Raw genomic sequence first — 15,426 nt, forward strand, 5'->3', positions numbered from 1 at the left:
CAAACAAACAAATTTATTTATTTAAAAAAAATGGCAATTCCTAGGCCCTGACCCTCCAACTCAGGCATTTGTATTAATCTGTATTGATAAAATCCCCTGACAACTATGATATTTGTACTTCTGAATTTGAGCTCAACTGCTGTGGTGTGAAATCCTGAAGGAGTGGTTCTCAGTTGAAATCTCCTGGGGAGTTTGGGAGGGAAAATTGCTCACACCCCACCTCCAAGGAGTTAGAATCTCCTGGGGAGGGGCCAGAGCATAGTATTATTTTAAACACTCCCTGTGTGGCCGTGGGGAGTAGCCAGGGCTGAGAATCACAACCCTAAAGGGTTTTAGGCAGGGGAGTCAGTTTCAGAACAAGAGCTATAGCCATAAAGTAGAGTTGCAAATACAGCAAACAAAGAATGTGGTTGTGAGACGTAGTACAGAACGGTCTGGAATGCTTCCCTTTTCACCCCCTACCGTTGTATTTATCCCTCCATTTTGTCAATTTCGGTAACTTTAGGACATTGATTCATGAGAAGAATGGGAAGGAAGGCTTAATCCTGAGGTCCTCAGTGGGGGGCATTTTTGATTGTAATACCTGGGTGCTACTGACCCCTGAGATGTAGAGGCCACGGATGCCCCCAGGCTTCCTACAATGCACAGGACAGCACCCGCCCCCCCCCCCCAGAAAGAATTATAGATGATGCCCACAGTGTCGGGCCTGTGCTGAGAAACCCTGGTATAATAATTTTGAAGCAAGGGGTCATTCTTGAGGTGCCTTCCTGGAGAGTTGCTACTCTAATAAGCCACTGTTTTGGGTGGGAATGTATCATGTCTTTCAGATACGTGTTCTGGAGGAGAGAAAAATCTTGACAGTCATTTTTCTTGAGAGATATTTTAACTTGTAAAGGCTGTTTGATGGTAGACTGTGTTTGCTAGGATTAAAAATCAAATGTAAGTAAAGGAAACCTAAGTCGTGAAATAAATTAAGAAAATGACTTTTCTTTTTATTCAGGGTAAATATATGCCATCTTTGAGTGACTCCTGATTTGTTTACTTAGTTCCTTTTTGCTGAGTCAGGGTTGGTGAAAGGGTCCCTTTGGAAGTAATCTGTTCACTGAGGGTATGCTTAGTATGCAAAAAAAAAAATCACAACTATGTATGGGGAGTGGCCCACATCATGTATGAAAGGGGCTGGTTGGGGAATCCTGGGTTGGAAGCACCGAAGGACCCAGAGTTGGGTCACTAGGTCTTCAGTGGAGACCAGGAAACGAACAGAGCAGGACAAATGGGGCTGCATCTTCCTTTGGTCGTCGTTGTCTGCTTGCCTTCTTGCCTCTCCATGGAGATGTGAATACAAACGAGCAGTGACAGCTTTGCTCGCTTGGCCAAGGTTGCCTTGAATACCACGTGGAGAATGTGGGAGGGAAGGGCACTCATGGGGTCAAAGGGTGATGCCCTCCTCCCTGCCCCTGCCCCCGCCCTGCCTAGGTAGGGGTGAGAGGAGGGCCAGCAGGCTGGCAGTATCAGCCTTTCTCTTCTAGACCATGGGCCGTATCAGGAGGTCTGGTCCACGTCACAGAGAAGCAGGATGTGCAGCATATAATGCAACAGGTTTTCCAGCTTCTCATTCTTTCCGTGTCGTCCATCCCTCTTCCTGCCCCACCCACTGGCTTGAGCAGTAGATGCTGTTAAGCTCAGCTGAGAAGGCCTCTGACACTGTCTCTCCCATGTCTCCCTGGGCTGGCTTAGATGTTCTGCTGCAAACACCTTGGAGCTACCTGTCGGCTCCGTCTGTCTCCCCGAGGACTCTCAGGGCCCAGGTTCTACTGACACTGTGTCTCCAGCACACATGTGCTTAAGAAATGTTTGTTGAATGAAGGAGAAATCAAATTCAGGAGAAACTGTGTACATTTCCTTCATGTAATGGGCGTTTCTGATGGCAAAAGTATTTTTCCAGGAGGATCTTGGGCTAACCAACCCAATAGCTCATGTAAGTCTTTTCAGACCACATGTTGCAGACCTTCTGAATGCCCTTTTGTAGAAGATGTGACACATCCTCAGAGGTTCACATGAGCTGTAGTGTTTGAAATAGCCAGGGCTATGCACTGTGAGATTTGATTTGCGTTGAGAGACACTGAGCATGCAGAGTTCTACACAGCAAGATTTTTAACCTGAAGTCCACAATTTTGTTTACTCTTCGTATATCTAACACAGAGCTGGGCATCCTAGCTCAATTTTTTGTGACTGTTGGATTTATTTGACAAGTCTATCCAGCTATTTACTCCTTTCTAGAGTATATTGGTTTTCAGGTAGATTGGCAAATTGGACCAGATGATATAAATAACATGCTTTTCTCCCTCCCTTCCTTCCTTTCTTCCTTTTTCCCCCTCCTTCCCTCTCTCCCTTTCTTCCTTTTTTCCTTTCTTCCTCTTTTAAAAATAGTCTTTTTTTGAACTTGGTGAACATTTGATTGATTTTTATAAAAATTTCACACTTGAAAATAAATTAATAGATGATTTTGAAGATATTGAAATATCTTTTATTATACAAAAATTTAAGCACGTATACAAATTGAGAGAATAATAGTATAACGAACCTCCGTGTACCCAATACGCACCTTGACTGTTAGCAACTCATGGCTAATCTCAAGTCATCTATATCTTCCCATCTCTCTCTCCCCAGTTTTTTTTTTTTTTTTTGCGGTACGCGGGCCTCTCACTGTTGTGGCCTCTCCCGTTGCGGAGCACAGGCTCCGGACGCGCAGGCTTAGCAGCCGTGGCTCACGGGCCCAGCCGCTCCGCGGCACCTGGGATCCTCCCGGACCGGGGCACGAACCCGTGTCCCCTGCATCGGCAGGGGGACTCTCGACCACTGCACCACCAGGGAAGCCCTCCCCAGTTATTTTGAAGCAAATGTCAGACAACATGGCATTTCATTACAGATTTAAAACCGCTGCCTGTTAATGGTTTAAAGGTGTTTCGATAGAACAGGGAATCAGTGGGGAAAAGGGACTTGGTCAGAATACCTCCGGGCATCGGGCTTGGTGCCAGGGAATGCTTATTGCCCAGAGTGTCCTGCGGTGAACAAATAACGGCTGCCCTTTGGGGAGACAGTGATGTCATCTCCCTTCTGCCCCTCCTCCTCTCCATTATGAACCAGTAAGCGCCCAACCCAAACCCTGACAAAACAAGGTGTGTCGCAGCCACAGAAGTCGGACAGTATTGTTAACCTTTTACATGAAGGGGAAATTTGTTTTTCTGTTATCAGCAAGATCATCCTCCTTTTTGTGAGAACAAGTACTATCTAAGTTTTTTCTTTCCTTAAGGGGTATTACACACACACATACACACACACAGACACACACACACACACAAAGATGCACAAACCTTAAATTTGAGCACTGCTTGATGATGTTTTAAATACACTTATACCCACATGACTCCCACCCAGATTGAGCTAGGAGAACATTTCCAGCACCCCAGAAAGTGCCCCTTCTCAGGAAATACCGCCCCCAAAGGTAACTGCTATTTTGACTGTGGCTCTAGCAAAGTTTTGCCTGTTCTTGAACGTCACGTGAATGGATTCATTCAGTATAAATGGACTCTTTCTGCCTTGGTTTCTTTCACTCAAAATAGTGTTTGTGGGGACTTCCCTGGTGGCACAGTGGTTAAGAATCCACCTGCCAATGCAGGGGACACTGGTTCGAGCCCTGGTCCAGGAGGATACCGCATGCCACGGAGCAACTAAGCCCGTGTGCCATGGCCGCTGAGCCTGCGCTCTAGAGCTCGCGAACCACAACTACTGAGCCCGCGAGCCACAACTACTGAAGCCCACGTGCCTAGAGCTCATGCTCCGCAAGAGAAACCACCGCAATGAGAAGCCCGTGCACCACAATGAAGAGTAGCCCTCACTTGCCGCAACTAGAGAAAGCCCGCGCGCAGCAACGAAGATGCAACACAGCCAAAAATAAATAAATAAAATAAATTAAAAAAAAAAATGTTTGTGGAATGCATCCATGTCGTTATGTGTAACAGTAGTCTGTAGCTGTCCAGCATTAAAGTGGAGCATGAGATGCAGTTCGTTTATCCACTTTGTCTTAGTGGCTAATGTTCGTTTACTCTGTGCCAGCATCTGTACTAGTGCTTCAAGTGAAGTAGTTAATCTTTTAGGTTAATTAGTGAGTTACCCATTGTGGTTATTGCCCTTTTATAGGCAAGAAATGAAAACCTACAGAGATGAGATAATTTTCGCCAAGATCATACAACATAGAATAGAGCTGAGGTTTAAACCAATTCTTCCAGATGGCAGATCAGTGTACACCTCTGTGCTTCCACATTTGGGTTTTCTGTGACTTCTCTGACGTGGTCTCTAAGCTTCCACAAACATCATCAGGTCTTAGGGCTCTGGGGTGCCTTGGGGATCATCTGTTTTCCAGGGAAGATGTGTGGACACAGGGAGCTTTAGTAACCTGGCTTTGGCTTCCTGGCTAGTGAGTGGTGGAGCCAGGGCTGGAACCCGGGTTTCCAGATTCCTTGTCTCTTACTGTTTTTGGCATTTTTGTTACTCGACGGGTCAGCTCGGACTTTTGGTTGCAGACAGCAGAAACTGACTCACCTAAGCCAAGAGGAAACGGTTGAAAGACTCAGCAGGGAACCAGACTCAGTGCTGGGGGAGGCAGGCTCTGGACATTTCCCGTGGACACATCCGGCTCCGCTCCCACGAGCAGTCTTGAACTGGCCCTGGGACTTTGTATCCATCTGTCCAGGTGCAGAGTCCAGGGCAGAGGCTCCAGCTGTCCAAGCGAAGGCAGATACCTGTGTTGGGGCTGCCTCTAGAAGGAACTCCTGGGCCCTTTTGTCTTCCACAGTGGGAGGAGTCCTTGCCTTCCCAACTAAGTTTTTACTTCTCTGATCTATATTCAAAAAGGTAAATAAAAATTTAATTGGCCAAGCTAAAGCAGGTCAAAAAGGGAAGTTTCTCCCTACATTTCTCGTTTTTAATGTGTTTGTGGGTGATGGTCCTGCAACCAGGTAAGATGATAAAGGTACAGGAGAGCAACCTTGGGAGTCCTCAGTCTGAGTTTTCTACTCAGAAAAAGCATCTGGTCACCTTAATGGGAAAAAATTACCTTGTTGTCCTTTGTCTCTCAGGAACAATGTCTGTGTTTTCTGTAGATAGGTAATGGAAGGTTGATTTGGCAGTCCCTATTGGAAAATGTCACTGGACTTCAAAGGGCTTCTTCTCTTCTGGCTTTTTGGGGAAATGTGATTCGCATGCAACAGACACAACAGTATGATGTACTGGTTTCCTCTTACTGAACTGGACTTAATTACTTGTTTATGGAAGGTTTTTGTTGGAAATAGGAGTAGGTTTTCCTTTTGTGAACTGCCATTGAAGAACATTCTTCCACCTTGAGTACCCACTCATGGACTGAGTACTCATTCACTGATCCCATATTTACTGAAAGCACCAGGGACAGGATGATACAGAAGGCAGATAAGCTCTACCCTCGTGAAACTGTTTGTCCAGTAAGTATGAGTTGGGAAAGTCTTTAAAATCGAACAATTTTGTTTTCCCCTTTCATTGCTTCTTTGAAATCTTAACTCCCTTGGTGGGGAATTAACATTCCCCTTTCTCTTTGTTAATCATATTGTCTGCTCCTTCTGAAATTTTTACTCTGTTGCCTCTTTTTCAAAAGAAGCCAAGATACGTACGATCAACACTTAAATTTTTCATATTCGAGCTCATGTAAATCTACTCTTGATTTCTCCCTATATAAAATTGCATTTATATATACTCACTGAATGAAGAATTTTAAAAAAATGATAGCTTGCTGACTGTTTGTCTCTTTGATCAGTGAGGTAGGTTAGAAGAGCTCAGATTCTGTGCGATGAGGGACTGTGTTTGCCTAGTTAACTACCGCCACATCAGCCAGTGGATGGGGTAAGAGACAGTGAAATGGGTGCTTGGCAACCTGGAGGACAGACTGCAGCAGGGGTTGCTTAGGTCCACAGCAAACTCATTTCTTCTTCCTGGGCACTCGACTGAAGGGCATTTCTTAGCTCCTGGCATCATGGGGGTGGGGGGATCATGTGATTGGTTATCACTGATGGTCTGTGAGCACAAGTTTAATGTTGCTTCCAGGCCAGTGCGCTCAAGAGCAGATGTGCCTTCTCATCGCCCTTTTTCCTAGAGCATCCTTCTACATGTGGAAGTGCGAGATCTGGCGACCTGGGGGAGATTTCTTTGGAATGTTTGCCCAGCAGAGAACTGCTGAATTATATGTTAGAGGTTATGTGCGCATTCCTTTGTAGCCACACTGAACGATAGTGCAGAAAGGTTTCTACATCCCCTCTGACCCTTGTTATTATCCAGCTTGTTGGCTTTTGTCACCCTGTAGTGTAAAGTGATATCTCACTATGATATTGAACAGTGATTTAGTATAAAAAGGTCATTTTTAAAAGTTACAGATTTTCATTGATACATGGGTTGGAGGGGGAACTGCTTCATAGATACAGGGTTTACTCGTGGGAGTGAAGAAAATGTTTTGGAACTAAATAGAGGTGGTGGTTGTACAGCATTGGGAATGTACTAAATGCCACAGAATTGTGCATTTGAAAATGGTTAATTTTATGTTATGTGCATTGAACTTAAAAGAGTCAAATATTGATAAAATGCAGAATAAAAATAACGGTCTTATGTCTGACACCTCACGCTTTCCCACTTTTTTGAGGCAACAGTTGAAAACATTTTAACATTTTATTCTGGTATTTACCACTGTATTTCTGGATGATGTGTGTCTCTTCATATCTGTAGATGAATTTATCTTAAATATCACCTGTTCACTTCCTGTTATTGTACATGACGGTGGCTTCCGACACTTTCCTGCTCCCCCTCCATCCTCCCATTAAAGTTGTATTCCTGTTTTTGGCTAAATTAATAGTTAGTCTTAGATTTTTATGACTGTGTAAATATTGTTCACCATTGAGCTAAACACACACTGCATTTTATCAATAGCACACAGCCTTTCCCTGGAGTTCTTAATCATCTCATTTGTCCTGATTTGCCTATTAGCTCTTTTGTAGCATTTGCTAGTGTTCTCTCCCTCTGCAGGCGTCATCACGCTTCCATGTAGCAGGCGGAGGGGATGACCCATCACTCCTGGGTCTCAGCCCATGGGCCCTTTGTCCCTGCTCCAGGTTGGGCAGTGATGCCCTGTGCAGTGTCATCATGGGGTCCTGAGCCTTTCCAGGGTTCCGTAGGGCAAATAAGCTTGCTTCTCGCTGGTACCCTCACTGTAGATACCTCCCCCCATCTCTCAAGTTCTACCTCTCCATCCTCTTCCCATCTTCATTTATTCCAAAAGAAGGATTTGAGTTTCTCAGAAGATGTAGTTGCATTTTTTTTGTTTTTAATTTTCATTGTGTTGGAGTTTTTTGTTGGGGGAGGGGAAAAGGAGAGGAAAGGTCTTTATTCTGCCCTCTGAAAACTATGAATCAAGTTCAAGCTTTTGTAAGGCTCAGTTAACATATTCTCTAGGTTTGGTTAGATCTCCCTAGCCAAGATGAGTCGCTACATTGCATTTGTCGTACTGATTTCCTCAGCTCTCTTCTCCAGTACCCCCATCCTTCCTCTTCTTCTGCCCCTAACCCCTTAAACTACTGACTGTCCTGTATTTTCAACCTGCTAGTTGACCAATGGCCCACTGAACATTTCAGCTTGGTTGTTTCATAGGCATCTCAAACCAAGCAAAGCCAAAATAAGATTCTTGATTTCTCCTATTCTCCTCTAAATCCACCCCCTCCCGGCCTTCCCTTTCTTAGGAGGTACCATCACCAGAAGAAAGCTCCTGTAGAAACAAAAACCAGGTTCTTCTTTGTTTAAAGCCCTTTGGTAGCTTCCCACAAGGACAAGCAGTGCCTCCCCGTGACCCACACAACCCTGCGTGATGTGGCCCCCTGCTTGCTTCTCCAGACACGTCTCCTGCAACTCTCCCTTCGTCCGCTTCCCTCCAGCCCTTCTGTGCTCATTTTTAACCTCCTGAAGATTTCCTTCCAACTCGAAGCCTTCGCACTTGCTGTTCCCTCTGCCTGGAAGGCGTTGCCTCTACATTGTTATCAAAGCCGGGCTCCTTCTCACCCTACAGCTCTCTGCTCAGAAGCCGTGGACATGCCTTTCGCTGATGACCCCGTATAAAGTGCTACTCCTCCACACCAGCCGTATTGGGCTGATAGATAATTCTCGTCTCCGTAGTCCTTTAACTTGCTGTGTACTTCAAGTTGTGTATTTGACTAGTTTTTCGCTGTCACTAGGGTTATACTAAGAAACTTGTGCATTGGGTTCACTGTTACAATCTCAGCCCCCTGTACTGTGCCCAGCACATAGTAGGCACTTTAATAAGTAGTCATTGGATTCATGAATAGACTGCTGGGAGCTCAAAGCTGGAAGTGACTTAGGACAAACCTGATGTCGCTTCTGGAGACCTAGGGATTTCAGCATGTTTAAATCCTTAATACAACAACCATCTTTGTGCCGCTACATTACTCCTAGCCCCTGGGTTACCGGGGTGTACAGAACCGACACGAGTCCCTGCCATCAGGCACTTTACTTTCTAGAGTTCAAAGTTCTAAGGATGTGGAGGACAGCAAGGAGATGGGGGGTTTCGGCCATTCTCCTGGCAGACTTTATTCTCTCACTGAGTCCCTGATGTGTGGCTCCGTCGGCTTCTTGCTTTCTCACCCCGCTGGGGACCCCATCAAGGTGGCTCCAAGCACACCTGTGGCTCCTCTTCCTCCTGTTTTTTCTTTTTATAAAAAATTAATTAATTTATCTTTGGCTGTGTTGGGTCTTCGTTGCTGCACGTCGGCTTTCTCTAGGTGTGGCGAGCAGGGGCCACTCTTCGTTGCGGTGTGCGGGCCTCTCATTGCAATGGCTTCTATTGTTGCGGAGCATGGGCTCTAGGCATGCGGGCTTCGGTAGTTGTGGCACGTGGGCTCAGTAGTTGTGGCTCGTGGGCTCTAGAGCGCAGGCTCAGTAGTTGTGGTGCACGGGCTCAGTTGTTCCATGGCATGTGGGATCTTCCCGGACCAGGGCACGAACCCATGTCCCCTGCATTGGCAGGCGGATTCTTAACTGCTGCGCCACCAGGGAAGTCCCTGGAATGCTCTTTAAACCATGGAAGATCAGCTATGGCCTGTTTTCAGCCCACGTGCCCTTTAACACTTAACCCAGCCCCTCCATTCCGCTCACTTCTCCTTTGCTAGCCCAGTGTGGCATCTGCTAAAGCTTAGGAATATTCCAAAGTAATTTTTTGAAAGCTTAATTTAGTTTATTTTTTAAAAGCCTTGAAAAATCACTTGTCACATAAGAGATCTTTGTGGCATTTCTTTGGGGCAAAATCAAAGCACAGTGTGTGTGTGTGTGTACATGCACATATATATACACACATACATACTTCCCCCAAATAGGTACAGTTCTTCCACCAGATTCCCTATATTTGTGCATTTCTATACTTAGCACAGTATTGGGATCCAGCAGAACTTTAACTTTGTCCTGCTGTGCCATCCAAATAGCAAAGGGCAATGTAGAGCCGCTGAAGTGCAAAATTTCAGAAGGCTACTTCAACATCATATTTGAATTGCTTAATCTAATTTTCACTTTGAATCAGTTGCTAAGCAACTGGGAAGACAGGACAAAATCAGGAAGGCTAATTTGGTTCTGTTACTAGTATGTTAGCATCTCATATTCACATAGACAGTTGGTTGTAAAAATGCTTAATCCAGTACAATGCTGTTTTGCCCAAGAAAAATAGTTGCTGTGGAAGTTGCAGCAGGGCTTTGGTTGGATTGACAGCGCTTCAGTTCACACTCTCATCTTAGGTCAATGGAAAGCTGCCTGAAATTTGAGCCTGTTCGTAGTCCATTGGTTTGTTAAGTGGGTTATACCCACTGACAATACCATCAAAAGTTGTAAAATGGTACTTTCCATTGCTTGTTAATCTCTTGGCATTATAGATCCAGCCCGATCCTTAAATCAACTTAAGTCAAATTATGGGTGGGATGGGGTGGGATGGGGTGGGATGGTAATGCATACCAGTTAGCCATCATCATATGAATTGTGCTGGAGGGAAAAATAATAGTTTTTCTCAATGTCTTCTTATTGATGAAAATTGAATTTATTAACCTCATTTAATCCATAAAAAGTTGTGTATCAGATATTAATACCAGCGACTTAGGTGTTTTGAATCGTTTTTTGGTAGTAAGTCTTGTGATTATCAAGGAAGTCACCCTGGTCCTGTGCAAATGGCACCTTCTGTCTTGTGTCAAAGATAGGACATTTAACACTGCCTGGTAGTCTCATGGTTGTGTGTGATTGTTCTCAGGGTGAATGGAGAGTTCACATATATCAAAGCGGTAGAAAAACTTTGTCTTGCAGTGACGTCATGAAGTTGCCACTGATACAGTAAATAACAATGACCTGTGAGTTTCATTAGAGATGAAACTTTTATCTTTTAAACCAGTTTCCTGCCATGTCCTTTGTTCTCTCAAGACCTGGATAGCGTCTTTCATGTGCACTAACAATTACTTTCAGTAGATGGATTATATTCTTGGTAAAGATGGATACCAGTGACCTTATATTTGTCTGGTAGCTGCTTGTGACTAGGTAGAAATATTTAGTGAAGAAGGAGGTTATAGAAATGGGAAGGTACCTTTTATTTCTGCAGTTAATTGATTAAAAATTATTTTCTGAACAGTGTCAAGTATTTGTGTGCGTTGTACTTAGTAAAAGTTCATTGATTCCAACTGAATTAGAGGAAAGACTTAGTATCTGTGTCCTTGACAGTAAATGAATATTTTTTACTTTGAGATAGTTATTTGGCTAAGACAAAAACAGTATTTAGCTGTTCAGTGCCCTTTCAGGGAATGTCTCAGTGAACAGATAAGAATAAGTGTACAGTTAGTAGATTAAGTTTTTTTATAAAAGCTTGCTCTGATCTACTTTCAGGGTGCAGTTTTTCCAAATCTGGGTGTTCATTGCAAATTTATTAATTTTACTCTACAAATACCATTTGAAAATCCTGTATGTCAGAAGGTAGAATTTTCAAAGAGTGAGTGTCAAGTCTAGTGTTAGTTTTTTAGAGTGGTTATTTGTAAACTTTTTCCATGGCATATCCCTATCAAAAAATTTTGACAAAGATACCCGTAAACTCTATGTGTGTGTGTGTGTGTGTGTGTGTGTGTGTTTAAAAGTTATATACATGTGTCACTGTACTAATAGATTGTATACCTTATAAAAGCAAGCAGGAACTTATATGTTGATGAAAAAGATTGAGGTTAAACAATAATGTGTCCTCTTAATCATGATTAGCATATTATCATGAATATCTTAAGGCACATGGGTGCTTTAAGGGCAACGTTCATCATTAGAGACAACATTTTAAGTGTTTTTTAAAACAGTTTTTAATATCTGGGTGACTTTTTTTTCACATCTGGTTAGATCATCATTATTTTTCCTTTTTGTGGGGTTTCCATTACTCCTCTCTTCGGTGTTTTGGTTTCATTGCAGACATCTTTTGAAGCCACTAGTCCATGTTGTGAGTTAGTTCTACCACATAAAACAATGTGAAAAGTCATGACCCCAGGCATTCCTAAACAGAAGCACATCACCATGCACTGAGAGAGAGGGAGAAGACACAGAATGTCTCTGCAAGTTCATTTATTTTCTTCCTGCTCCCCAGAGAATCATCTGGTGAACAACACTCAAGAGGCCACTGCCCGAGGAGGTGCCTCCAAATAAGCTTCTGTTGTTTTTTTTAATGTAGTCGAATTGGAGAGAGTTGGATTTATGTCCAGAAATGTTTCTATGTACTGTTGTATACACTGAGACTACTGCCCTTAAATTTGTCCATCATAAAGGAAAGGCGATACCTCTGGGGCGGCATCGAGAGCTCTGAATTTGGACTCTGAGTCCCAGCTCTGCCCCTAACTGGCTGTGTGACAATGGACATTTGACTTAACTTTCTAGAAGTTTCGTCTTCCTCATTTCTAACCTCACATAATGGTGGTGAGAATTAAAGGTCAAAGGAGAGGTTTGTAAAAGGGCCCTGTTCCTCAGTAACAGTTTTTACTTGTTTGTTTCACTTCTAGATTGCCTCTTTAAACTATGTCCCATGAATCGCTACTCCGCCCAGAAGCAGTTCTGGAAAGCTGCTAAGCCAGGAGCCAACAGCACGACAGACGCAGTACTACTCAACAAACTACACGTACGTATTGGGATGGAGCTCCATGGCGAGGTCTCATGAGCGGCCATGTGGGTTGTGTCTGAGTCGAATGGGTCGGGAAGATGAGTTTTGCAGTCCTCTAGCTCTGGACACCAGGTTTCATACAGTCTTTGATAAAGGGCTAAAAGGGAGCTGACTCTAAGGAAAGGTGGGTCGTAGTCATCCTGAGATGTCTTGAGAGTTTCTTTTTTCTCAGCCATGCCCTTTCTGGGATGGCTTTAGGTACGGTACTGGTTATGAGCACAGGGTCAGGAAGCCAACTGCCTAGATTAGAATGCTAGCTTCACCACTCACTAACTGGACATCTTGGGTGAGTTACTTAGCCATTTTGTGCCTCTGTTACCTCATCTGTAAAATGGGAATGGTAATAATATACTCATCAAGAGGTTGTTGTGAGGATTACATGAAACATAAAAAGCACGTGAACAATGCCTGGCTTGTGATAAGTGCTCAGAAAATTTTAGCTTTTATCATTGTATTTATCTTGTCTATTACTTGGCATATAAAAGAGATGCTCATTCTACTGCTGATGTGCTCTGTGACCATAAGCAAATTTTTGAGCCTCTCTGAGCCTGTTTTTCCATCTGTCAAATGATGCTATAATTCTTCTAGTGTCGAGATGATATAATTCTTCTGTGAGGCTAATCTGTGTGGAATTTCTTTGAGATGTGGAGAAGAAAGACATGACATACATCCAGGGTGGTATTGAAATTGCAGACCGTTCCCCATCCCCCTGTTCTGCTTTATTTTTCTCCACATCACTTATCATGATCTTTCTAATTTATTTATCAGCTCTCTACCCCCACTAGAATGTAAACTACTCAAAGGCAGAAATTTGTGTCAGGTTTGCTCGTTGCTGTATCCCTCTTGCCTACAACATATGGTAGGCGCTCAAATAGTTACTAACTTAATTTAAAAAAAAAGCTCTTTCTTGAGACTCAGTGATGACAGCCGAGGATGTGGGGTATCTGTGAGCACATGGGGCTCACGCTTGCTCTCTTTGTGACTAATAAATGACAAAGTCACAGCCAGCTGCACTGGGTAAGGTAGGGCCCATGGAAGGGACTCCTTTATTCAGCACATACTGTATTAGACAGGGGTGAGGGGCTCCAGGCATGATGAGAAGACCAGGTTCCTAACCTCCATGAGCTGATCCTCCAGTGTGAAGACACACAGGCACTCATGGCCCTTAAAATGAAATGCAGACTTCGTGCCTGCTGGACGCTGCTTTCCCTCTGAGGCTTCTGAACCAGCTAGACTTGCTCTGTGTCCTTTCGTTTTATTTTTTTGAGCACCACAGGCTCCGAACAGTCTCACGACCTTAGCACTTGCAATTTGTCCTGTTGAGAACAGTCTTCTCCTGACTTTGCCTAAGCTAAGACCTCTGCCTCCTTCATCTCTCAGTTTAAGTCATCTCAGTGAGGTCTCTCCCCATCTCCTTATCTAAGCCATGTGTTGCTTGCTTTCCTCCGTCATAGCACCCTGTTTATATCTTTCTCTGCACTGATCGAAGTCTGCAGTTATATTTAAAAGTTCCCTTAATTAGCATCTGTCACTCAGTAGAGTGACGACACCACAAGATGAGGAGCAGTGCCTGTCTTGTTCACCACTGTATCCCCAGTGCATTGTAATAGTGTCTGGCACATAGTAGGTGCTCAAGAAATAGTTCTTGAATGAATGAGTGAGCACTGTGCTAGGTGATGGTGATAAAACTGTGACAGCATCGTAACCCTCTGGGAGCTTAATAGCTAATTAAGAGTAAAGAGGTAGTGACACGACTGTAGCAAGTTCTGTTATAGGGCAAACCACCGAGGCTGTGGGAGCACCTAGAAGGGGCAGTCAAATCCGCTTTTGAGTATAAGGATGGGTGATATGGTAGTCAGGGAGGGCTTTCTGGAGGAAGAGGAGGTGACAGGTAAGCCTCAGAGTGAGGCATCTGTGGGAGTAAGAGGGTAGGAGAGAAAAAGAAAACAACAGAAGCAAAGAGATTGCTTTGAAGGCTTCTGGGATTGCATCATTATTTTAATGGTTTTAGGGCAGATATTCTCAACCTCAGCAGACCCATTGCTCCCTCTGAATAGCAAATATTGTGTAACTATAAATATAAATAGGAAATAAAATCTGTAAATAATATAATCTCCCAAGATACCAAAGTTTTGAAACTGAATTATAAAGGCAAAATAAAGGGAAAGTAATAAATTTTATAATTGCACAGTCACTCTAGAGGACATAAGGAGATAAATGCTTTTACCTATTTGTATAGACCCCGTGAATGAGGCAGCTGAAGACTGTGGCCGATGTAGGTCTATAGTACTGGTGACCCAAAAAGCATGTTTTCCATAATGTGGTGTTCCAAAATGGTCAGCTGCTCTTGGTAATGTTACTAAGAATGCAAGGTACACGCTTCTCTTTATTAAATAACACTCTCAGTTTTGGAAAAGGTGTTAATAATATTATTAATTGAACCGTGCAGATCCATGCTTTGTGTTCATGTGTTAAGTGGAGTTAGGGGTTTGGCTCAGAAATTGCAGCTTTTTAAGCCATGTGACTGTCCACTGGAATACCAAATTGTGTGGGAGGAACGATGCTTCTTCCTTGCACAGGACTGTGCTATACATTTCAGGGCATCCAGCATCCCTGGCTCTTGTCCGTGAAGTATGAGTAGCGATCCCCTCCTTCCCCAGTCATTGTGAGGATCCAGGACGCCCCCGAAGTCTGTACTGGGAGCATGGGAATCGAGTTAAATGGGTAGGAAAGGTTGCTCAATTCTGCACGTCTCTTGGGAGAGCCATTTAGCACGTAGGCCTGTGGGGTCATCTTGGTGGAAAGAGTGTGGCCTTAGCAGTCCTGCGGCCCCTTTTCTCGGACGAAATTGATTCTGTCCACTGAGGTATTCTTAGTCCGTCTCAAACCCTTTCTTCTCCTACGCTCTTTACAGCTGTAGTTGTAAATTCAGATTCCTCATGGCCAAGCAGGAAGCCAGTTGGAACCAAGAGGCCTTGGTGGGCTGGGTTGCTAAGGGGCGTGCGCCTGTGTGCGGGTCTGGGGGGCAGCTCCGCTCCCCTGCCATTGCTGCGTGGGAAGATGGGCCAGGAACTGCCACCACATCTTCTGCTTCTTCAAGAGAAGCTAAAATCCGTGCTTTGATGTGTCATCTC

The 15,426-nt window shown here is 44.0% G+C and overlaps 1 protein-coding gene across 1 annotated transcript in view; it reads left to right on the forward strand.

Annotated features, from left to right (window-relative positions):
- ITPR1 (inositol 1,4,5-trisphosphate receptor type 1) overlaps positions 1-15,426 on the forward strand; it is a 320,331-nt gene that overhangs the window by 104,774 nt on the left and 200,131 nt on the right. The window contains exon 5 of the mRNA XM_089919578.1: positions 12,135-12,250. Coding sequence (XP_089775704.1) covers positions 12,135-12,250 — 116 coding nt within the window. The remainder of the gene's footprint in view (positions 1-12,134; positions 12,251-15,426) is intronic.

The sequence above is a fragment of the Delphinapterus leucas genome, chromosome 10, assembly GCF_059928025.1.
Source record: "Delphinapterus leucas isolate spDelLeu-1000000601 "Yukka" chromosome 10, BTC_Dleu_Yukka2, whole genome shotgun sequence".
Lineage (NCBI taxonomy): Eukaryota > Metazoa > Chordata > Mammalia > Artiodactyla > Monodontidae > Delphinapterus > Delphinapterus leucas.